Genomic DNA, 23,488 nt, shown 5'->3' with positions numbered 1-23,488 from the left:
GGCACTTTCCAGCTGAAATGTGGGCAGCAATGTTCCGTGTGCAGTACTTGCCAGTGCTGGCTCAGAACTGCTCTTAGAGATGCGCTGTCGTTCTTTAAAGTTATTTCGGAGCCATGGCTCTGGGCCCTACAGCAGCCACAGACATCGCTGAGGGTGCAGGTGTGGTGCCCTGCGGGTGGTTCTGCTCTGAGCCCACGGGGGACAGCTGTGAAGGAATTCAACAGAGTCTCTTGCGAGTGCGTTTGGAAAGGAGAGAGTGTCCGGATCAGTCAGAGGCAGTGGATGTTTGGAGGGGCCCTGTTGGGATAGACGAGGATAGAACTGAGAGGTCAGGGCTGTTTTAGATGAGAGCTGGTCTGGGAACAGATCTAGACCTGATCTGAGGAAAGCAGGGTGTTCCGTTCTGCGGAAGTCGTCACGCAGAGTGTGCTTGCGACCCTCCTGGACTGGCTCCTCAGGTCTGGAGCTCGGTCCCATGGAGATGTATGGGACTGGAGGAACAAACGTGGTGACGTTGTGTGCTAAGAGATATTTTTACGACATTCCCCTTATTTGGGCTTACTAATTAACATAAATTGGACAGGTACAGTTTTATTACCTGTGACTCTTCTCTATGCAGGATGCTATGTTGGAAGCAGACACTGAATTTTGGATCTCAGTCTGTTGTGAGTTTAGTGTCCAGGAGCAGATACAAAGCTTAATGAATATCCTCCAGTACTTGCTGAGGTTGCCAGAGGAAAAGGAAGGTGAGAGAATGGGGGCGTACTTCCTGCCAATCTGAATGGTTGAGGGTAGGGAGGGGTGGGCAGAGATTAAGTAGAAGAGAAGCAGTGGTAACGAAACACTGAAATGTTAAGGAGTATAGGAGACTCGAGAACATTCCACACTTTGCGGCCCCAATGACCTTGGCTGGATGTGTTGCACGTTCTTAGTTCTATGCCCTTCAGAGCAGAACAGCCAGGTGTATTTGAAAGAGGGTCTGGGGACTCGCGGGGACTGTTTTCTGTGTGGCCGGCTGTGGCCTGTCTTCCCTGCTCGGCCAGGCAGAGACTCGCCTCATGTTACAGTCAGCTCAGGGACAGCGCGACCGGCCTAGAGCACTGTGTGTGGTGACATGCGAAGAAAGAAGTCTTCGTTGGAGTCTCTGGGACAGTGGTTTTTAAGTGGCCCACCCTGGACCCCCAACCACTGCACCCAACCCCTTTATATTGGATCCATTTGAACATGGGATTCTATATAGTTTAGGACATTTTCCACCTCTTGGAATTAAATGTTGAAGACTTCAGTCTGCTGTGGCCAAGTAAATGCCCGAGGCTTCAGAAATTAATTAGGCTCCTTGTACAATATATTTGGCTTCCATTTGCTTGACTCAGCTGCCCTGCTTTTGTTTGGTTTGGTTTGGTTTTTCTTTTGGTCTTACACGCTCTTCTCAGGACGGCTGGGAACTTTCTTAGTAAATGTATTCATGCCTTCCACGAATTTATTTTATTTTTTTTACATTTTTAAAAAAATTTATTTCAGAGAGGGAGAGAGAGAGAAACATCAATGATGAGAGAGAATCATGCATCGGCTGCCTCCTGCACGCCCTCCACTGGGGATTGAGCCTGCAAACTGGGCATGTGCCCTGACCGGGAATTGAACCGTGACCTCCTGGTTCATAGGCCGACCTTCAACCCCGGAGCCACGCCGGCCGTGCTTTCACTAATTTAAAAGAGGGAAAACTGGGTGTAGTAGGCTAACAAGGTCTGTTCCTCTCTGAGACATGTATCCCATTTCCTGGCTCTCTGTATCTGCACTGCAGAAGATGAGTGTGGCCACCGGTGTTGTTGCTCTTTTTCAGAAACCGTTCCCAAAGCGGCATCTCATGTGAGCGAAGCACCAGGGGAGACGCTGCAGGTGTTCAATGTGGACGCTCACACGGGCAAGCAGCTGCGGCACTTCAAGTTTCTGTCCGTGTCCTTCATGGCCCAGCTCCTGGCTTCCAGTCACTTTATCAGAAAGGTGTGTGCTCCTCAGCTCTGTGTATGATACAGTGACTTTGCTTTTTCTAAAGGAACTGTGTTTTAAACTAGTAAAAAGCGCTTGGCAGATATCATGAAAACGTGAGGCATGATACCTTAAAATCAGATTATGAGCTAAAGAAAAATTAGCATTCCATAATTAGTAGGTAAATGAGTATTGATTTGCTATAGTTTTCTGAATCTTTGTAGTACTTTACACATATTACCAATAGCTGTAGAATGTAACTAAAATAAATGAATAGAGTGTAATTAAAGTAAAGTAAGGGAAATAGAGTTATTACAATATGACGAGGGCGATCTGAACCTGATCAGACTGTAATGTCAGAAAACAGTTGCTGTGGGAAGTTTGAATTAAATAGTCTTGGGTGAATTAAGAGCCCGCTTCAGAGGGTTTTATGATCAGCTGCACAATGTCCTGATGAGGCCTTCTCTGCAAATTAGGTCGTTGAAAGCGGTGGTCCTCAGGCTTTAAAAGGCCTTGAACAGAGGTATGTTACTTCCTCTTTTTCCATTTTTATTGGGAAATAATTTCAGACTTGGATCAGAAACCTGGAAGAACAGGACCGAATCCTCACGAGTCTCCTGTGTTTAGGTTGCTGGAGGCGGTCCTCGGCTACATTAACGCCGTTGCACAGTCCGTGGAGAAAAACGCAGACAAGCTAACTGGGAAGTTTTGGCGCGCGCTCCTCAGTAAAGCTTACGACATGTTGGACAAAGTAGGGCTTCGTTTCTCCCCATCTCCTGTGCTTTGTTCCTGTTTGTGTGTCCTTGTGAAATGGTTCCGCGTAGTTTTACTTTAAGAATAAACTCAGCAGTAGCTCCTCTTAATATAATGCAGCTCAGAGTTTTCTTAGAAAAGAATCTTGATGTCTAGAAGTAATTATGTCAGAATGACAGTTGTTTCTCTATCGACCTATGTGAACATGAGCCTTAGCAAACACTGTGCTTTCAGAATTGAGTCATGGGACACTGTGTGATGTTCCACTTCATTCAAGTAGAAGTGGGAGGACAGTGCCTGCCAGCTGGGGTCTGAGAGCTCTTAGAGGCTCTGGCGGCCCTGACCTAGGATCACTGCCCAGCATCGGCTGAGTGACTCTGCTCCCTGGCATTGATCAGCTCACTTAGTCTGAGCATCAGTTCTTTTTTTTTTTTTTTTTTTTTAAATAAACATGATCAGCAATGCCTTACCTGAAAGTTATGTAAGAATTAAATAAGAAAATGGGTTTGAACACGCCTGGCACCTAGAAGGTATTCAGTGGATAGAAGTCTGTCTGGATCTGCGTTTATCTTCCCTTTTTTCTAATTGCTTTTTTGTTCAATGTAAACTGCTCTCTAGGTCAATGCCTTGCTGCCCACGGAAACATTCATTCCCGTGATTAGAGGGCTGCTGGGTAACCCGCTGCCGTCTGTCCGCCGGAAAGCGATGGACCTTCTGAACAACAAGCTGCAGCAGAAAGCGTCCTGGAAGAAGAAAACCGTAAGTGACGGCGCGTCCGACCCGCTCACCGACCTGCGGTGTCCGAGCTGCATTTAACTCCCTCACAGGTGTCCGTGGTGCAGTCCACATAAGTAGGCTGCTATCTGTATACTGCTGTGGCATGCGTGTTTTCAAACGGGACATTAATTCTGTAGGAGTGTAGAGATATGTTCTAAGTGCTCTTGGGATGAATTTCAACTCTGATAGAATTCTTGCTTGTTGTGGCTTTGGGACAATTCTCATCCAGTCTCTCTATAAACCAGGAGATGTTGAGTGTGAACCAGGAACTGTTCCCAGCACACGCATTGCTCAGTAGCAGCGAGTCCATGGTGGAGGTTATGTGTGTGATCATGTAGCTCAGGGCGTCTTGGTCAGGCAGTGTCAGCAGTAACAGTGGAACGTAAACTGGCAATGTCCTTGCAGCTTTAATTATTTGGAAACTTTGCTGTCCTCCTCAGGTTTACCATTTCCTCAAACTGGTCCCAGTCCTTCTTGCTGTTGTGCAGCACAGGAAGAAGGGGGCCGAAGAACAAGCGGTTAACAGACAGACAGCTCTGTACACCCTAAAGCTTTTGTGCAAGAATTTCGGTGCCAAGAATCCAGAGCCTTTCATCCCAGTGCTGAACACGGCGGTGAAGCTGGTCGCTCCAGAGGACGAGAAGAACGTCGTGGGCAGTGCCCTGCTGTGCGTAGCAGAGGTGGCCTCCACCCTGGGGCCCCTGGCCGTCCCACAGCTTCCCAGGTGCGTGGTGAGGCCCTGAGGGGGCTCAGCTGGTTGTCCCATACATTGAAAGGTTACGGGTTCCATCCCCAGTTAGGGCATATATGGGAGGCAACCGATCAGTGTTTCTCACGTTTTTGGTTCTCTCTCTCTCTCTCTCTCTCTTTCCTTCACTCCCTCCCTCTCTAAAATCAATGAAAACATGTCCTCAGGTGAGCATTTTTTAAAAACGAATTTGCTAAAGAATTGATCTTCAAGCTGAAAAGCACAACATTCCCATTTACCTTTATGGTGTTCCTTGTCCCCTCTGACCAGCTGTCATTAGGAAGCCATAGGTGCTGCCCCTCGAGAGGGGCCATTGTCGGGCAGACTGGCTCTCAGCCTGCAGGGCACTTGGCTTTGCTGCCTGTGATACCGAGACCGCACCCACCCGTGGGGTTCGATGGGGCAGAGGATTGAAGGCTTTTACACAGGGCCAGACACAAAGCAAGCGTTAAGGGGATAGGCATTATTTTTAAAAGGAGCACTGTCAATACTCTAAGCCAGCCATGGGCAAACTACAGCCCGCGGGCCAGATCCGACCCGTTCGGCTGTTCTATCCGGCCCGCAGAGCCGAAAGAGTGGAGGGTTCTCTTGCTCTCCCCTCTGCTCCTTTACTTTGAATTTATATTAGTTCACACAAACACTCCATCCATGCTTTCGGCCCTCCGGTCCAGTTTAAGAACCCACTGTGGCCCTCGAGTCAAAAAGTTTGCCCACCCCTGCCTAGGCACTGGGACACGTCTTGCTCTTTGTCACGGAAGCTGCGTAGACGATGTTTTGTAGGCTCTAACGTACACAGTGTGTAATGTGGGCGCCAGTGTGGGATTTTTTCATAATGACGTGTACTCCCTTCTCTACCGTTTCTGCTTCAAGTTAGTCTGAAACGTGTGCTTTCTTTCCAGCCTGATGCCCTCATTGCTGACAGCAATGAAGAACACCAGCGAGCTGGTCTCCGGCGACGTCTACCTGCTCAGCGCCTTAGCGGCCCTGCAGAAGGTGGTTGAGACTCTCCCCCACTTCCTCAGCCCCTACCTGGAAGGCGTCCTGTCACAGGTGAGCCCCGAGGCCACAGCGTGCGATGTGAGGTAGCAGGGGAAAGGAAAATCACACACTTAATCATTCTGTTTGTTCTCTAAGTTTTTAGTTGCTGTTAGGCAGGAAGGTTATTTCTGAGAAGAAGCGCTTGGTTATTCCTAAATGTGTGCCTTCTCTCCCACGTCATCATGCCTCCTGCTCAGCCCTGACATTGAGAAGGTGTCGTTTTGCCATGAGGCTGGCCTCTGGATTTGGCAGAATGTAGTTTATTGCTCTCTTTTCCCTGAGCGGTTTGGCGTTGAGCCGGCAGAGGTGCCTTTATTACTTCCCGTAGGACCGGGTGCGCCTGCGCTCTCCTGTTGGAGGTCAGTGCAGAGCAGAGCTTACTGCAGACAGCGGGCAAGTGGCATTTCCAACTGAAAATGCCCAAGAATGGCCCCGCACCTGTTCTCTTCTCTTGATCGTTTGCCATTTATAACTTCCTTGATGCGAATGATTTAACCAGCGCTTGAAATTTATGGAACGGGACCTCTCCCTCTGAGGAGCCTTCTAAGAATGCTAGCAAGAAGGAGCTCAGGTTCTCATGGCGCTGGATTCCTGTCCTGAGAACATCGCGGGTCTCAGTTGCTCAGAGTCCTCCCACCACTCACCCACGTCCCCAACTCCCGCTGGGAAAGGGGCACCTGTCCATTTGCATCTGCAGACGGTCATGGTTGGCCGAGAAGCGAATGCTCTGGCAAACGTGTACCGAGCCTTCCCAGCATCTGGGCTGACTTCTCGAGTCATCACTGTGACTCTGCAGGCGTTCTCCCTGAGTCCACAGAGGCCTCAGTCACTGTCTTTCCATTTCCGTAGGTGATTCATTTGGAGAAAATCACGAGTGGAATGGGTCCAGCCTCCCAGGCTAATGTCCGCCTCACATCTCTTAAAAAGACACTGGCCACCACTCTGTCACCCCGTGTCCTGCTGCCAGCCATCAACAAAACCTACAAGCACATTCAGAAGGATTGGAGGGTGAGATCTGTCGGGGAGTAGACTTCGGGGAGGGGAGGTAAGGTGCTGACATGTTCACCTTCAGAATGAACTTGGACTGTGAAAAACTGGCCCCTCTCTCTACTGTGTTCTTCGTAGAATCACATGGGCCCATTTATGAGCATCTTGCAAGAGCACATCGGGGTCATGAAGAAGGAGGAGCTCACCTCCCATCAGTCTCAGCTCACCACATTTTTCCTGGAGGCCCTGGACTTCCGAGCAAAGCACCCTGAGGTCAGCTTACAGCCACTCGCCCAATCCTGAACTCACCTGCTGAGAGCCAGCCAAAAGCTAGCTGTGACCTGTTCTACTGGCCAAAAGTATGTAAAGCTGGATGTCAGAACTCTGCCTAATAAAACGGCTCTTTTGTTTTCAGAATGATCTGGAAGAAGTTGGAAAAACAGAAAGTCATATCATTGACTGCCTGGTAGCTATGGTTGTAAAACTGTCCGAAGTCACATTCAGACCTCTGTTTTTCAAGGTGAGCTTGCTTCCTCCCTGTCTGCTTTGTGCTCCTCTCAGTAACAAGATGTGTAGAATAAACTCCCATTTCTCTCTCTTTTTAGCTGTTTGATTGGGCCAAGACAGAGGACGCCCCCAAGGACAGACTGTTGACGTTTTACAACTTGGCGGATTGCATTGCTGCAAAACTGAAAGGGCTCTTTACTCTGTTCGCCGGCCACTTGGTGAAGCCTTTTGCTGACACCTTGAACCAGGTGAACATCTCCAAAACAGGTTGGTAGCTGACTCCAGTTCGTTGACACCTTGCTCTGCGTGCCTTCCCCAAGGCTCGGGAAGTATAGTAAGGCTAAGGGGGTGGGTGTTTCATGCTGTAGTCGGTGTTCAGGCCCTAAAGCAATGGTCCTGAACCTTTCTAATGCCGTGACCCTTTAATACAGTTCCTCATGTTGTGGTGACCCCCAGCCATAAAATTATTTTCGTGGCTACTTCATAACTGTAATTTTGTTGCTGTTAATGAATCGTCATATAAATATCTGTGTTTTCCGATGGTCTTAGGCGACCCACAGGTTGGGAACCCCTAGCAGGGTCGCCTAAGACCATCGGAAAACACAGATATTTACATGACGATTCATAACAGTAGCAAAATTACAGTTATGAAGTAGCAACGAAAATAATTTTATGCTTGGGGGTCACCACAACATGAGGAACTGTGTTAAAGGGTCGCGGCATTAGAAAGGTTGAGAACCACTGCCCTAAAGTGTCTGCTTTCGCGTCATGAACGTGGGTCATGAGTTAACTGAAAGGAGGAATCACTTAACCGAGAGCCCACCCACTGTTCCGCCCTCCTCCTGAGCTTGCTTTCTAGATGGAGGAGGACATACCCTCTTGATTGTAGTTCTGTCGATAGTGATTTGAATGTAAACATTGGAGATTAAATTGTGACATGGTTTTCACTTTTACTCTCCCCCCTCTTACAGATGAAGCGTTTTTTGACTCTGAAAATGACCCTGAAAAGTGCTGCTTGCTCTTACAGTTTATCTTGAACTGTTTACATAAAATCTTCCTTTTTGACACCCAGCACTTTTTAAGTAAAGAGAGAGCAGAAGCCTTGATGATGCCTCTGGTGGACCAGGTAACCAAGTCAGACCATCTTTTAGCTTCTCATTTTTTGTGGATTTAACTTATCTTCATTAGTGTGTTTACTGGGCTCTACTTCTGAATTTTTCACATGAAAGGCACAGTATTAGGTCTAACACAGCAGTCGCCAACCGGTGGTCCGCGGACCCCTGGTGGTCCGTGAGGTCCGAAAGATTGGCGACCGCTGGTCCAGTGGTTAAGTTTTTAATTTGTTAAAACTGGTTTCATTGAGGATGTTGGGGGTGCGGCCGTCCTCTGGCTCGGAGATTCTCTGGAGGGAGGGGTGCTAAGGCTGAGGTCTGGGTGAGCTCCTGAAGGCCGTCAACTTCCTAGAGACCGTGTTAGAACAGCACCCGGTTTTGAGCCTGTCAGGGAGGACAGTGGAATATTATTTATACGTTGGGTATTTTTTCAAACAGGATGAGCCCTGTTGCTCAAAGTCCTTTTCTCCCTCCTCAGCTGGAGAACCGGCTGGGAGGAGAAGAGAGGTTCCAGGAGCGGGTGACGAGGCACCTGGTCCCCTGCATCTCCCAGTTCTCGGTGGCCATGGCCGATGACTCCCTCTGGAAGCCCCTGAACTACCAGATCCTGCTGAAGACCAGAGACTCCTCGCCCAAGGTCAGGAGCCGCGGTGGCAGCACTGGTGCCAGCACTGGTGCCCTGTGTTCTCGCCAGGTAGCCCCAACAGCTATCGCGCGGTCACGGCTGTGTAACCATGGTAACTAGCGGTACAAACACGGCTGCTCATCTTCTGGCACCAGCGGGCAGGCTGTGCCGGAGAGAAGTTTGTGCCTGCGTTTCTGGATTTTACTTCCGGGTTATTTATAAAGAACAGCAGTCCTCCCCCAGCCCCTACAGTGTGTGTGTGGCACACACACTCACATACTTTTAAATACTTTTGCACTTTTAAATCTTGAGAAGATGTGAAGTGATTCCTTGTGCTTTTTAATTTAAACACCTCTTAAGTTTCTCTGCTCCCAGCGACCAATGCTTTGAGTTTGTCCACAGACTTTCCTTTGGGTGAGAGTGTATCTCAGGCTGAGGGGTCTGTGGGATGCTGGAAGGTCGGTGTAGCTAGTGACACCCACGGACATGGGGGCCGAAGTGCTGGAACACAGTTCAGGTTGCCTGTATCACAAGCAGATCCCAAACTGTTCCGTAACCTGGCATCCTAAGGTGAAAGTTGAATGGACATAAAGTGAAATAAACTCACGTTAAAGAACATTTGGCTTTTAAGATACTAGTTTTTACCAACCTTTGCTCTTGGTTCCCTTCAGGTTCGATTTGCTGCCCTCATTACCGTGCTCGCACTGGCTGAGACACTGAAGGAGAATTACATCGTCTTGCTGCCAGAGTCCATTCCTTTCTTAGCTGAATTGATGGAAGGTAATTTCCAATGAAAATGCAAATGTGGGTGCAGTGGAATAGCCTTGGCTCCAACTGGGATCTGGGAGGCGGGGTTCCTGTTTTGAGTGCGGTGGCAGGAAGAGATTAGGAAATGACCTTCCCTTTGCCTTTCCCTCACACGTGTTTTGGCTGCAGATGAAGACTAATGTATCACGGTGGCTAGGGCATTGAGGCAGCCTAGGACAGCTTCCTGTTCACAGTGACCGGCGTCTACTCCGTGCTGGGCATGGTCCTCATTATCCTCAGGACCGTATAAGCCAGCCTTGGGCAAACTACGGCCCGCGGGCCGGATCCGGCTGTTCTATCCGGTTCTCTTGCTCTCCCCTCCGCTCCTTTACTTTGAATTTATATTAGTTCACACAAACACTCCATCCATGCTTTTGTTCCGGCCCTCCGGTCCAGTTTAAGAACCCATTGTGGCCCTTGAGTCAAAAAGTTTGCCCACCCCTGGTATAAGCCAATGCCGTGCCCGTTTCATAAAGGAAAGAACTAGAAGCTTTAGGGGATTAGGTAACTTGATGAACTAACAAAGCACATGTGACAGTTGGCGCTGGGGTGGAAGCCAGGTGTGTGCGGTGTGGACACGGGGCCCAGGAAGCACCAGGCACAGCGCAGCCCAAGGAATGACAGTGGGGCTTCCCCCTAAGCAGGGGATGGAGGCAAGGAGACCACGCCTTCACGTTCGTGATTCACTGCTCATCTCAACAAAGGACGTGCACCTGGTTCTTAGGGCCTGGAGCCAGGAATTGGGAATTTTCTTTTGGGGCCTCTGTGGGGCTCCGTCTTCCACGCCTGAGGCCCCTGGCAGGGAGGAGGGCACAGGAATGCGGAGGCTCCAGGTGCCTCGGCTTCTCTGATGCGCTTCCCTGTCTGCTGACTGGTGGCCAGAGACGGGGGATGCCTGGATGAGGCGGTGGGAACTGGGGCCGGAAGCTGACCCGTGTCCTTGCATTTCTAGATGAGTGTGAAGAGGTCGAGCATCAGTGCCAGCGGACAGTGCAGCAGCTGGAGGCCGTCCTGGGGGAGCCGCTGCAGAGCTACTTCTAACCCGCGGTGGAGTTCGCACTCTGTTCCGAGTTCGGATTTCTATTTTATATTTTTATTTTGGGTGTTTGGTGCCATGTTTGTTTTGGTGCCTTAACACCAACGTGGACTTGACAGGATTCCTCCCTGGCTTGTACTCCATCCAACCCCTCCTGCCATCTGTACAGAATTGCAAAGAGTAAAGGACACGTGGTGGTTTGATACAGGCGGCTGTGTTGTTTCAGCATTTATTGGTCATTCCTGACCGGGGCTGCTGTTAGACAGGTTTCATCCGCGCGCCCCAGCTGGCAGTACCCACTGGAGTGCAAGTGCAAGCCTTAGCTCTTCTGTAAAGGAATGTCTTACGCCGTGGTGGCCAGGTCAGATTTCCCTCAAAGCAATACGTTTTCTTCACTTTAAGAAAATGAGTTATTCGGCTTTCAACAAGAATGCTTTTGACTGTAAAACCATTTGGACTTTTACTTTCATTTTGGGTAGGTAACACTTCAGCCTTGATTTTTTTGTGTGCCCATAGAGGGCAGTCGTTCTAGAATGTATTTTTCACTCAGGACAGTGGTCGGCAAACTGCGGCTCGCGAGCCACATGCTGCTCATTGGCCCCTTGAGTGTGGCTCTTCCACAAAATACCACGGCCTGGGCGAGTCTATTTTGAAGAAGTGGCGTTAGAACACTCAAGGGGCCCAAGAGCCGCGGTTTGCCGACCACTGACTCAGGACAGTTATCTCCTTTATCTTTCGGCCTTTTGCGGGGGCAGAGGCTACAGGCTGTTTATAAAACAGCTACACCTGGCAGATCACCAACTGGAAGCCACACCGGGAGTAGGAGGACCACTTTCCCACTGGTGGTAACCAAGAGTCACATGTATGAGAAAGAATCGGTTTTTTTTTTAAGTTCTCTAATCCCTATATGATGTCACAGTGACAGAGTCGTCACAAAGAAGCAAAAGGCTGACATGCAGTATAGAGATACACGTTCTCCAAGAGAAGTCTTAGTAAAATTCAGTCATAAACGCTAATAGCTTCACTTCAAAAATATCTTAAGATTTGGTATTCTATCAAAGAATCAGTCCTTTGTTTTACAATCTCCATGTAAAATGAAAATGAGCTATTGGACTTAGAGCAAGATCTCAGTCATGCAATCTTTCAGGAAGAAAAAAATAACCCTGGGATTCTAGGGTCTTCTTGCCCTCTCGCCCCCATCAGTGTTTTTTGTTTCTTTTTTAGTTTGGCAAGACTCGGCATAATAAATTAACAGGAAAACGTGGGAAAGAATGCTAGAAGTTTCTACACTGAGTGGGTACTTTAAAATATATACATTGGTAATAGTATTCTTTTCAGTATAGGGGTATTAAAAAACGAGTATCTGTTATGAAAATACTCCTAAATCCTGGCAGAATCCAGCTCAGCAATTTCATATGACAAAATGATCTGGCTGATGTAGCTTTTTACCTCCCCATTCCCAAACCTTTTAAATTTCCTGTAACAAGACCTGACATGTAAGAATTCTGCAAAGCATTCTGCCAACTCGTTTCAAAGAATAATAGAAAAAATTACAGAAATGCAACACTTGAACTTGCCGATACAGGTTTGATTTAATCACGTGGGGCAGAACAATGTTTGATCTCAGCCTGAGATGGACGGTCTCGGGAAAGCAGGGAGGCACTGTCGCTTTGCATGCGGACAACCAGCAGGCGTTTATGTTGCCCCTCTACTTCGCGCTCTCGGTCTAGTTCTCTCTCTGGCAGGGCCTGTTTTATAAACATTAAACCAACTCCTGACTTTGCTTTGTTACCCACAAACATCTGCCGATTGAATTCCTCTCGCCTCTGCCTTAAACTCTGTACAGGTATGTGCAGACCTTTAACTCACCCTAACTTCATAAAAAAATACAGTAACCACTTACTGGTACAAAAGTATTGATTGACATCAAGTGAATTTCAACACCATTTGTTCCTGTTGGTTTTGCTTCATTTTGTTGCCTTAATCTCTGTGCTGTGTTCGTGTCATAGTGTTAAGGATCTGGCTGCGCTCACAGTTAGGTGCTTATGATGTTAAAGGGAACTGCCCGATGTAAGTCAGTACCAACTCCTCAGCTGCGGGGATGAGAGAAGGCTCCTTAAGAATGTGGTCCCTGGGGCTGTAGTAGTGTCTCCTATAATTAATGTCTCGGGTGATTTACCAGCGGAGTCATTCCGAGGCCCTGGTGAGTGTGTCTGACCTGCAGTGGCAAAGGGCCCACACAGAAGAGCCTAAGGAACATGGCTGTGGGCACCACGGACATCCATCCCAGCTCCCAGCACGGTGCCGGCAAAGGCAGTGCTCCATGCGTGTTTGCTGCTGCAGAGAGCAGGCCCCTCACCAGCGCCTGGTGACTGTGAAGAGGGCTATAACCAAGAGGCCGGGTGGGGAGAGAGCAGGAGGCCTGAATAATGCATAAGCTGCTGCTGCCTCCAACTTCCTCCTCCTGCGCTAGACAGGAGGACTAATGCTGCGAAGCTCATCTTAACTATATACACAGGTAGTGTGGTCATGCGATGCATTGTCACAAGGCCAGTGTCACGTAAGCCATTCTGTATTTCAGTTTTGGTGGTCGTGTCCGCTACCAGCTCCTCACTTCCAGCAGCTGGATGTCTCCGTCAATCTCCAGGGTGTCGATACTGGGGAGCTCCTTAAACCTGTGCTTGTACTCCAGGCTGTGGACGCCATTCACCGCAACCTTGAACTCCTTAACGTCACAATAAATTATCATCTGGAAGGAAGGGACACGCAACATTAGTGCCTCCCTTGGTTTAAAAGTTTTGTTTCTCGAACAAACGGGGCTCACTTCCTGGAAGAAAGGACCGCCGCCCAAAGCTGTGTGTGACCCACAGGGGTGATGGCCGTGCAGGCAGTTTCATGGCCCCCGTGTCTTCATGTGCACCGGGCATCAAACACCTTACCCCAGGGCAGAGACAAGGTTCCTGCTAAAATTCCTATTACCTAACGGGGCTATCCAGTTTTTGATGTGACAGCAAATGTCCAATAATTCCATTCTACTGGGTTTGCCATTTGCACTGACTATCTATGTTATAAATAGGACATTGAAAATACAATCTCGAAATAAAACCCACACACACCTGCACAGTAGGGCTTGATCTGCACGGACCATTTGTCTTACCCCTGCTCCCAGGATTCTTTTCCCTATCCCATTTCCAAAATATAATCTTACCTCAAAGTACATCCCAGGACTAAATGGGAAACAGGTAATATTTCTCTCTTCTTCTCCCCAGGACTCTTGAAGGAAAGAATTCCTTATAAATGCTTTACTATTCAGGCGTGGGTTCAGGTGGAGAGCAATATCCTTTGATTTTCCTGATATCAGGTCAACATTAAAGCTTTAAAGAAAAAAAAAAAATTCAAGTAGAAGAGAGTAGTGCACTTTCTGAAATTTAACAATCAGAACTGAACTGATTATAACTACACAAAACGTAAGTATGCATATGGACATAGGAACACAGAAAGGTGAAATGAAACTTTAAATTCCAAGTTAGCATTCTGTAGACATAAACATGTTATTTGTAAAATAAAGATTAAAAAAAAAAAACACTTGAAAATCAATGTTGAGGGTACGGATCTGGTTGGGAGGAAGCTGAGAGTTTAGAAGAGTAAGCCGAGTGATTTCTCCAGCTGCAGGGGGCAGGGTCCCGTCAGGAAGGGATTCTCCTCCTGTTCATGTGTTCTGTTCTTGGAAGTGTACTTCTGTCTAGGAAAGACCTCTCATTTGAAGCCTTCAGAATCTGAATCTCTGGAGAAGGCCCGTAAAGCAGACATTTTACAAGTTATGTGACAAGAGGGGCCCTAACAAGAGCTACAGGACCTCACAGAGCTGCCCTGGATTCTACCAGGGAAGGAGGGACCACTGAGTCTGGCCACAACATTAGGATTTAGTCCTGGTTCTGCCACCAACTAGTGAGCGGCCTAACTTCCTCTTGCTTTACCAGCCTCACCTTCCAGATTAGGACTGGGACCCTAGTGCTACCGGGATCTCACAAGACAGACGCGTGGTGAGAGCCAAGAGGAGACACGTGGAAGAGGGTCGCACTATTACTGTGAACTCGGGGATACCAACCCTTTGGCCTTTGCGTTCACTTCTCCTTTAATGACGACAGTCCGTCCAGGGCCCATGGAGGAGTTCAACCTCGCCACGAAAGGTAGAGTCTGCAAAGAGACCACAGTCGGCACCAGGAAGCCTGCAGGATGCCATCTTGTGGGAAAACTGTCCAAACGTGGAAGTGTTCAAAGGCTGAGGCTGTAAACCCCATGAAGGGACAGCCTGCGTCTGCCTTGGTCCCGGACGGGTCCCCAGCAGGATCTGTGCCTGGCTCATGGCAAACACTCATGAAAGGATGGGCGTGGAGTGGGACCCGGTGTCCTGAGTGAGTGGAGCTCCCCCTGAAGAGCCTGTGGGTGGGGTCGGAAGCGCTGCTCCTGCCTCAAGGTGGCAGTGAGGGACTCACTAATGGCTCCTTACGGGGCCCGGGGCCTGAGGCTGTCCAGGGACAGCACACAAATGCCAGGTGGCTGCTCTGGGCTCCTGAGGGTAGAGGTACTATTTATCAGCAAATTAAAACGTTACTTGTCCTACAGGAGTAAAAATCGGGGGCTCTTCAAACCTTTGACAAACAGTTGATGGGTAGTATTTTGGCGCAAGTCAAAGTGTGATTGGCAGTCGAACCTTTGCTCTTGGTGTAGACAGTTCTGGGTACGATTTTATCAGTGTCTCCTCTATTACTAGGCTGTAGGGAGACAGGTCTGCAGTGAGGGATGGGATGAATGGCGCTGTCTTCCAACATTTAAACCACTCGCTCACTGGGCAGCTTTATAGAATGTTCTACGTATCCTAACAGGCAAAAATACTTACAAATTGTGACATGCCGGCATTTGGTACCTACGGGGAGAGAAAGACAGAATGAGGATGCCTGAAAGGAAAGAACCGCAGCGCTGGGTACGTAACAGCAGTAACTGGATCTCACTGGTGTCCTGAGCCAGCCCGGCTGGGACCTGTGCCTGCTGGGACCCGTGCCTGCTCTGCCATGAGACGGATACCCAGGCAACAAGAGCTCCATGGCGGCGTGGTCCGGAGTCGCCAGGGCTATTCAGGCTGGAAGGACAAGCTGAATCCCGGATCCCCCGTTTGAAACCGGTGGTTCATGAAAAGATGTGACACTTACATCTTCTCCATTTAGAACGGCCACTTCCAGAGTGGATGCTTGGGCACTCCTTAAATCCTGAGAAAAGATAAGATGAATCTTTACCATCCGTCCAGTTCCCAGTGTAATCTGCTGGACATAACCAAAAGCATTACAGCCAGCCAGTGGGGCTCAGCGGTTGAGCGGCGACCCAGGCACCGAGAGGTTGCAGGTTTGATTCCCGGTCAAGGCACATGCCGGGGTTGTGGACTCAATTCCTGGCAGGGGGCATGCAGGAGGCAGCGAATCGATCAACAGAAATGTTTCTATCTCCCTCTCCCTTGCTCCCTCTCTCAAAGCAATACACTTTTTAAAAAATATATATATATGCTTGAGAATTATGCTTTAGTATTTTTGGAGGACAAGTTAGCACTTTCAACCACAACTTAAAATGCAGACAGCCACCTCCAGGAAACATCTTGGAGAAAGACTTCCCCGTACTCCTGGGTCAAGGGAACAGCCCAGCGGCTGAAAGGGCTTTCTGTTGGAACGGCCCTCGATTGGAGGCCTGCAGACAGCAGAGCATCGGGGGTCCACGCGTTCACTGGAGGGGTTTCCTTCGATTTCATCGGGAAGCGTCACCGAAGGCCCCACGGGAGGGAAGGGCACTCACCGAGCTGAAGCTGAACCCAACTGAGTGGACGCTCACTTTGCCGTAGATGCCCAGGGTGTCGATTTTCTCGGGGCTAATCCTGTGGGCGTAGAGCAGTGTGTGTTTTCCATTGACAGCCACCTGGGTGGGCACAGTTTAAAACCAGTTAATAGAGTCACCTTATTGATTTACACAAACTGAAATCTGTTTACTTGGGTTGAATTTTCAGGTTATCCCTCTCCCACAGGCCCCACTCGGTCTGCCCAGACTGACTGGCAGCATTATGCCACCAGCAGGGTTTATCTTCTCCTGCCTTCCTTATCTCATGAACGCCCAAGTCCGTCCGTCCTCTGCACACCAGTCGTGCGTGCATGCACATACGTGGGTATGCATGTATGTATCTGTGCATAGAAGAGACCTCCAGGATTCAGAGGCCCCGGATGCCCGGGAGGCCTGTGAGCCCAGGTGAGCCCAGACCCACCCCGCAAGTGTGCTCAGCCTGCCTTTGCTGCACTTGGTGAATGAATGACCCTGGGCAAGTTCCCGGCTTCTCTGGGATCGCTGTTTGCAAGCAGGAAAAGCTCTCCCCACCGGGCTGCCTGCCGTGTGAGGGGAAGAGGCCCTGCTGTGGGTCGCAGCTCAGCCTGACACAGCAGGTGCCAGCGCACGCAGCTCCTTCTCCCTCCCTCCCTCCCAATGCAGGTGCTGTGTTGGGAATGTTGGGAAAACACTGGCAGAATACAGACGGTCTCTAAGCAAAAGGAGCTTAAAACTCCAGTGGCGGGCAAAATAAACAGGAAAAGAACAATGCACGGTAGGAACAAGGGCCCAAAGGCCGGAGGGAGGGTGAATGGAGTTCAGGAGACTTAGGGGCCATGTCCTGGATGGGGGCGGATCCTGAGGGCAGGAAGGACTCCACCAGGAACGGGAGTCTTCTCTCAAAGGTGCGTGAAGGCGAGCAGGGGAAGGGCCGTGGGACCATGTTCTCCATCCCACAGGCCGAGAGGAGATGCTCATGGCCGCCAGGACTACTACGCACGGGATTTCTGAGATCTCTGCATCTGAAATCCCACGACCCTAAAGAACCACCTGGTGGGCAGGACCCGACTTCACGCTGGGATCCTGGCTTCTACATTCCCACCTGTCATTGGCCCCACCCCTTGGGTCATGTTTATATCTACTAACCCACAATTAACACAGGGCTGGGCCCATTCAGAACTGAGCTCCGCCCTGCAAGGAGAAACATGATCAGGAAGGAGCTGTGGCTCCCGCCTCACCGAGGGCCCTGGCCTGGCCCCTGCACGGAGAACGGGCACACAGCCGGACTCTCTGGCTTTGAGAAACGTAAGGGCGAGCGCCCTACTGGGAAAGCGTCCCGCGCACGCTCAAGAGTGAGGTTCAACGTTTAGCCTCCGCACGCCACCTGGAATTTGTCCTTCAGCACCATCATCACGATCTCGAAGGACTTCTCCTTCCTGAAAGGCATGTCGTAGGTGATCTCCTCCCGCCCCCATTTCTCATTTTTGAGGGTGTTGCAGACAATGCAGTTGGTCCTTTTGAAACGTGGGTTGAAGTGAAAGATCACGTCCGCTCGAGGGTTCACGCTGCTGCCGCACTGCAAGTCCACCTGGAACCTGGGAGGAGAGGCGGCACCTGAGCACCGGGGGGGGGGGGGGGGGGGGGGGGAGGCTGCACGGAGCGGGGGCCCAAAGCAGGGAATCCAGGCGGAGGAACACACGGCGGACCCTCTCCTCCTTCAGCCACATGGCCTAGCCACGCTTCCTTCGCTTCTTCCTTAGTCACAGACCCCGGGGCTGTGGCTGGGGCCCCGTCTGTCCAGAGGGAGCCTCCATTCTCCAGCCTCCCTAGTCCATCCCCTGGCCTTCCCTACCAACAGCACATGCTCCCACCCAGCTACCCAGCGCACGAGGTGAGGCTGCAGTTCTAGCGCCAAGAATCATGGGAAAGAGGCCTTCGCCTGGGACAGCAGAGCGGATGCCAGAGGCCTGCTTCTCTAAGACGTGGCGGCACTGCCTTAGCACCTGGGCTGTCTCCTTCAGACCTGACTCTTTCCTTTAGGCCTCTGTCATGTGGGCGGCAGCCCCTGACCTGGGCCCAACTCTAACAGATACGGCCTCGGCCACAGTTTGTACCCAGCCCATCAGATAAAAACGACCCAAACAGGCCTTAGGAGAAGCTGTGGGAGTGACCCTGCAACTGGACTCTGTCCCTGTCACCTAACCACAGTTCCCCTCACTAACCATACATCCAATCTATATATATATAAGCCTAAGTGACCCTTCGACTGTTAGCTATGACATGCACTGACCACCAGGGGCAGACGCTCAACGCACAGGCATGGAAACATGGAACAGACCGGTGAATCTCAGAGGGAAGGGGGAGGGCAGGAAGAGATTAACTAAAGATTTTATATGCATACTAGAGGCCCGGTGCCCTCGGCCTGGCCTGCGGGGATGGGGCCGAAACCGACAGTCCAACATCCCCCAAGGGGTCCCAAATTGTGGGAGGGTGCAGGCCAGACCGAGGGACCCACCGGTGCACGAATCCATGCACCAGGCCTCTCATTCTTTATAATGAGATCAGACTTAGAGCAATAAAATAAAAAATCCAAATAACATCTATTTCAGTTACTCTTTCCAATCTCAGCATCTGGGCCAGAATGCTGACGGAAGCAAGATCAGCCTCAAGTACAAAAAGTCTCTCCCACGTTATGTTATTGTCACAAGGAGACAGTTTCTTGTGTTCTTCTTCATCGAATGCAACGCGATCTTACCTGTCTGAGTCCCCAGGAACGTGCCCACGAATCACAATCAAAGTTCCAGGCTCCAACTGCTCAGGGATGGTCCCAACATAGGGGATTATCTGGGGAGAGTAATTTGAACAAATGCGCTTTTACGAGAAGCGGAAAGACTACGCTGTTAAGCCCCACATTTTTATCACATATGAACCCAGCATTTTCCACACGGCCCTCACTGTTTTCGAACAGCTACCCAATCACTGCAGCCCTGGGTTTGCTCTCAATCCTGCCAAGGGTAGGAAGTGACTTCAGAGGACTGTTACCGGGTTGTAGATGACATTCTGTAGGTTGTTCAAGGACAGCATCCTTCTCTTCCACTTCAGTGTCAACTGCGGTCTCTCTTCTGTGTACGAGCTCAGATTTTAAGCAAGTTTCATTTAAAGGTTTCCTCGATTGAAATGGAGGCAGTTTCCCTGTGTAAAATCAAAACAGAGGGAAAGAAAACACATCACTTTTCTTTATGTCATAATTTTTTTTTCAAAAATATATTTTATTAATATTTCACAGAGAGGAAGGGAGAGGGATAGAGAGCTAGAAACATCGATGAGAGAGAGACATCGATCAGCTGCCTCCTGCACACCTCCCACTGGGGATGTGCCTGCAACCAAGGTACATGCCCTTGACCGGAATCGAACCCGAGACCCTCAGTCCACAGGCCGACGCTCCATCCACTGAGCCAAACCGGTTTTGGCTGTCATAATTATTCTTAAAGGTAAGTTATAAATTATTTTACTGATACTTGCCAAATAACGGGATGCTATTGCAATCAAAGATCTGACCCCAATTCTCACTGACTGTCCTTATATTGGCAGCAAAATCTCAGACATCCAGGTCTGAGGTGATACCTCATTGTCATTTTAATTTGCATCTCTCTGATGATCAGTGACTTTGAGCATTTTTTCATATGTCTCTTGGCCATCTATCTGTATGTTCACTTTGGAGCAGCGTCTACTTAGGTCCTTTGCCCAGTTTTTAATTGCATTGTCTTCCTTTTGTTCAGTTGTATGGGTTCCTTACATATTTTGGATATTAACCCTTTATCAGATGGATCGTTGCCGAATATGTCCTCCCATACAGTGGGCTCCTTTTTCATTTTGTTGATGGTTTCTTTTGCTGTGCAAGCAGCTTTTTATTTTGATGTAGTCCCATTTGTTTATTTTATCCTTAGTTTCCTTTGCCATAGGGCAGTGGTCGGCAAACTGCAGCTCGCGAGCCACATGCGGCTCTTTGGTCCCTTGAGTGTGGCTCTTCCACAAAATACCACCGCCTGGGAGAGTCTATTTTGAAGAAGTGGCGTTAGAAGAAGTTTAAAAAATTTGGCTCTCAAAAGAAATTTCAATCGTTGTACTGTTGATATTTGGCTCTGTTGACTAATGAGTTTGCCAACCACTGCCCTAGATGTATCCGTAAACATACTACTATGAGAGATGTCTGAGATTTTGCTGCCTATGGTTTCTTCTAGGATTTTTATGGTTTCACGACTTACATTAAGTTTTTTAACCATTGTGAGTTTATTCTTGTGTATGGTATAAGTTGGTGGTCTAATTTAATTTTTTTTTTTTTTGCACGTATCTGTCCAGTTTTCCCAGCACCATTTATTGAAGAGACTGTCTTGACTCCATGGTATGCTCTTGCCTCCTTTGTCAAATAGGAATTGAGCGTAATGGCTTGGGGGGGGGGGGTCTCTGTTCTGTTCCTTTGATCTATACGCCTGTTCTTGTGCCAGTACCAGGCTGTCTTGATTACAGTGGCTTTGTAGGGTAACTTGAGATCTGGTATTGTGATTCCTCCAACTTTGTTCTTCTTTCTCAGGATTGCTGCCGCTTTTTGGTGTCTTTCTTTGTTCCATATAAATTTTTGGAGTATTTGTTATAGATCTGTGAAATATGCTGTTGGTATTTTAGTGGGGATTGTATTGAATCTGCAGATTACTTTGGGGAGTATGGCCATTTTAATGATGTTGATTCTACCAATCCATGAACACGGTATATTCCTCCTCTAGTTTTTATCTTCCTCTATCTCTTTTTTTCAGCGTCCTGTAGTTTTCCGAGTACAAGTCTTTTACCTCCTTGGTTAAGTTTATTCCTAAGTAACTTAATTTTTTTGTTGTTGCAATAGTAAATGGGATTGTTTGTTTAGTTTCTCTTTCTGAGAATTCATTATGGGTATGTAAGAAAAGCCATCGCTTTTTGGATGTTCATTTTTGGATCATGCTATGTTGCCAAATTCATTTAAGTCTACTAGTTCTTTGGTGGAGTCTTTAGGATTTTCTGTGTACAATACCCTGTCATCTGCGAATAACAGCGTCTTCCTTCCCCCTCCCCACTGTGGATGCCCTTTGTCTCTTCTTGTCTGGTCGCTGTGGCTAGGACTTCCCGTGAGTGGTGAGAGCGGTGGCTGTCACTCCAGTTTTTAAAAAGGACCCAGTGGGTACACTGAGTAGCTCGAGGGAAGACTAAGACTTAAGAATGAAAAGAGTAAGAAACTCAAGTTTCCGGAGTCCGGACCCGCCCAGAGCGCCTGACCGGCCGCAGGTCAACGGCGCCCGGAGAAAGCCGTCTCCCAAGGGTTAGCCCCGACCTGGCATCCGGTCCCCGTCCCCGACCCCGACCCCGACCCCGCGCGCCTCGCAGGGGCCCCCATCGCGCTCCCAGCCCCGCGCAGTGCGGGGCCCGCGTCACCCGCAGCCGGCGGCCCGAGCGCACCGGGACCGCGGAGGGTCACCAGGTCCCTGCGGTTCAGAGGGCGGCGGAGGGGCCCCCAGATCGCAGGAGGGAGCGGGCCCAGGGCACCCATCGGCTCCGCCCGGGACGGCCTCCCATCGGACCCTCCAGCGGCGCCCCCCGCGGAGAGCAGCGCACTCACCGGCGGCTGCGAGGCGCTCGAGCGGAAGGCTTGTCCGCGGGTCCGTCCGGTTCCTGTTCCGCTCGGCGGTTCCGGTTCCGCTCGGCTCCGCGGCTACGGGCCGCCCCGGCGCTCAGGCGCTCAGTCCGCCGCCGTTTCCGATTCGGCCTGGCGGCCGGGGGTGGGGGTGGGGGTGGGGGTGGGGGTGGGAGGGATGGGATGAGATCAGGGCGGAGTCTGGGGTCACTCCGCCCTGGAGACCGGGTGTTGCAATAGGAGTATCTGGGGCGGCTTTGGTCGCTGCCCGACCGGAAGCCTCCGGGAGGAGGTGGAGGTGGAGGTGAAGGTGAAGGTGGAGGTGAAGGTGAAGGTGAGTGAGAGGAGGGGGCGGATGCAGATTTGGGAGGAGAACGTGCTAGGCCGCGGGAGCCAGTCGTGCAAAGAGCCTGAGGATCCCGACAAGCGTTTGGTGCCGCAGGAGAGGCTGCCGCTGGGCTGGGAACCGGGAGGGAGGAAGCTCTGGGTCCGATGGGGTCACGAGGACAGTAGCCACTGGACCACGGACCCAGGACAGAAGCCACTGACCCAGGACAGAAGCCACTGACCCAGGACAGAAGCCACTGGACCACGGACCCAGGACAGAAGCCACTGACCCAGGACAGAAGCCGCTGGACCACGGACCCAGGACAGAAGCCACTGACCCAGGACAGAAGCCGCTGGACCACGGACCCAGGACAGAAGCCACTGACCCAGGACAGAAGCCACTGACCCAGGACAGAAGCCACTGGACCACGGACCCAGGACAGAAGCCACTGACCCAGGACAGAAGCCGCTGGACCACGGACCCAGGACAGAAGCCACTGACCCAGGACAGAAGCCGCTGGACCACGGACCCAGGACAGAAGCCGCTGGACCACGGACCCAGGACAGAAGCCGCTGGACCACGGACCCAGGACAGAAGCCACTGACCCAGGACAGAAGCCACTGGACCACGGACCCAGGACAGAAGCCACTGACCCAGGACAGAAGCCGCTGGACCACGGACCCAGGACAGAAGCCACTGACCCAGGACAGAAGCCACTGGACCACGGACCCAGGACAGAAGCCACTGACCCAGGACAGTAGCCACTGGACCACGGACCCAGGACAGAAGCCACTGACCCAGGACAGAAGCCACTGGACCACGGACCCAGGACAGAAGCCACTGGACCACGGACCCAGGACAGAAGCCACTGGACCACGGACCCAGGACAGTAGCCACTGGACCACGGACCCAGGACAGAAGCCACTGGACCACGGACCCAGGACAGTAGCCACTGGACCACTGGACCACGGACCCAGGACAGAAGCCAAGCAGAGAACCAGGAGGCTGAGGAGGACGGCCCCGGATCCTTGCCCAGAGGTGTCCGAAGACAAGAAAAGTCTAGAGAAGGAACCGCCAGTCATGACAAATGCTGCTGAGAAGCCAAGGAATAGAGGGCGGAGCCAACGGCTCTAGCTGGGGGCTCAGTGGGTAGAGCATCGGCCGGTGGACCAAAGGGGCCCTGGTTCAATTCCCGTCAAAAGCACACGTACCTCTAAAAATCAATGGGAAAAAAATACCTTCGGGTGAGGATTGGAAAGTAAGAAA

The 23,488-nt window shown here is 50.4% G+C and overlaps 2 protein-coding genes across 3 annotated transcripts in view; one reads left to right on the top strand and one right to left on the bottom strand.

Moving 5' to 3' along the window:
• The window catches only part of HEATR1 (HEAT repeat containing 1), a 35,651-nt gene extending 25,067 nt beyond the window's left edge, over positions 1–10,584 (top strand). Inside the window, exons 31-45 of the mRNA XM_080651269.1 lie at positions 620–746; positions 1,841–2,001; positions 2,463–2,509; positions 2,614–2,737; positions 3,358–3,498; positions 3,957–4,240; positions 5,164–5,314; positions 6,152–6,310; positions 6,428–6,562; positions 6,705–6,809; positions 6,895–7,063; positions 7,768–7,922; positions 8,387–8,545; positions 9,205–9,313; positions 10,293–10,584. Of these exons, the coding sequence (XP_080507395.1) occupies positions 620–746; positions 1,841–2,001; positions 2,463–2,509; positions 2,614–2,737; positions 3,358–3,498; positions 3,957–4,240; positions 5,164–5,314; positions 6,152–6,310; positions 6,428–6,562; positions 6,705–6,809; positions 6,895–7,063; positions 7,768–7,922; positions 8,387–8,545; positions 9,205–9,313; positions 10,293–10,381 (2,115 nt within the window). The 3' untranslated portion in view covers positions 10,382–10,584. The remainder of the gene's footprint in view (positions 1–619; positions 747–1,840; positions 2,002–2,462; positions 2,510–2,613; positions 2,738–3,357; positions 3,499–3,956; positions 4,241–5,163; positions 5,315–6,151; positions 6,311–6,427; positions 6,563–6,704; positions 6,810–6,894; positions 7,064–7,767; positions 7,923–8,386; positions 8,546–9,204; positions 9,314–10,292) is intronic.
• Positions 10,585–11,949: 1,365 nt separating this feature from the next.
• Positions 11,950–22,177, bottom strand: LGALS8 (galectin 8). Of its 2 annotated transcripts, XM_080651270.1 has the most exons (11): positions 21,880–22,038; positions 19,278–19,427; positions 18,991–19,079; positions 17,620–17,830; positions 16,218–16,337; positions 15,587–15,643; positions 15,277–15,303; positions 15,029–15,151; positions 14,485–14,573; positions 13,585–13,750; positions 11,950–13,125 (listed from the first exon to the last, which is right to left on the bottom strand). In XM_080651270.1, exons 2-11 carry the CDS (start codon positions 19,317–19,319, stop codon positions 12,976–12,978), a joined length of 1,074 nt encoding a protein of 357 aa, XP_080507396.1. In that variant the 5' UTR covers positions 19,320–19,427; positions 21,880–22,038; the 3' UTR covers positions 11,950–12,975. The 2 variants fall into 2 exon arrangements, with proteins under 2 accessions (XP_080507396.1, XP_080507397.1); XM_080651271.1 differs by lacking the exon at positions 15,029–15,151 and having other exon boundaries at positions 21,880–22,177.
• Between the last annotated feature and the right edge of the window lie 1,311 nt (positions 22,178–23,488).

Source organism: Plecotus auritus (assembly GCF_963455305.1).
Source record: "Plecotus auritus genome assembly, chromosome: 14".
In the NCBI taxonomy this organism is placed as follows: domain Eukaryota; kingdom Metazoa; phylum Chordata; class Mammalia; order Chiroptera; family Vespertilionidae; genus Plecotus; species Plecotus auritus.
The sequence above is the reverse complement of the archived record's forward strand: the minus strand, read 5'-3'. Positions and strand labels throughout refer to the sequence as shown.

Excerpts from the sequence above, each read along its gene's own strand:
- LGALS8 (XM_080651270.1), bottom strand. The coding sequence starts at position 19,319 with ATGCTGTCCTTGAACAACCTACAGAATGTCATCTACAACCCG. Across the intron at positions 16,338-17,619 it reads TGCTGAAGGACAAATTCCAG|GTGGCTGTCAATGGAAAACA; the intron begins GTGGCGTGCGGA and ends GTGCCCACCCAG. Across the intron at positions 13,751-14,484 it reads GTGAACGCAAAGGCCAAAGG|CTTTAATGTTGACCTGATAT; the intron begins GTTGGTATCCCC and ends TTTTCTTTAAAG.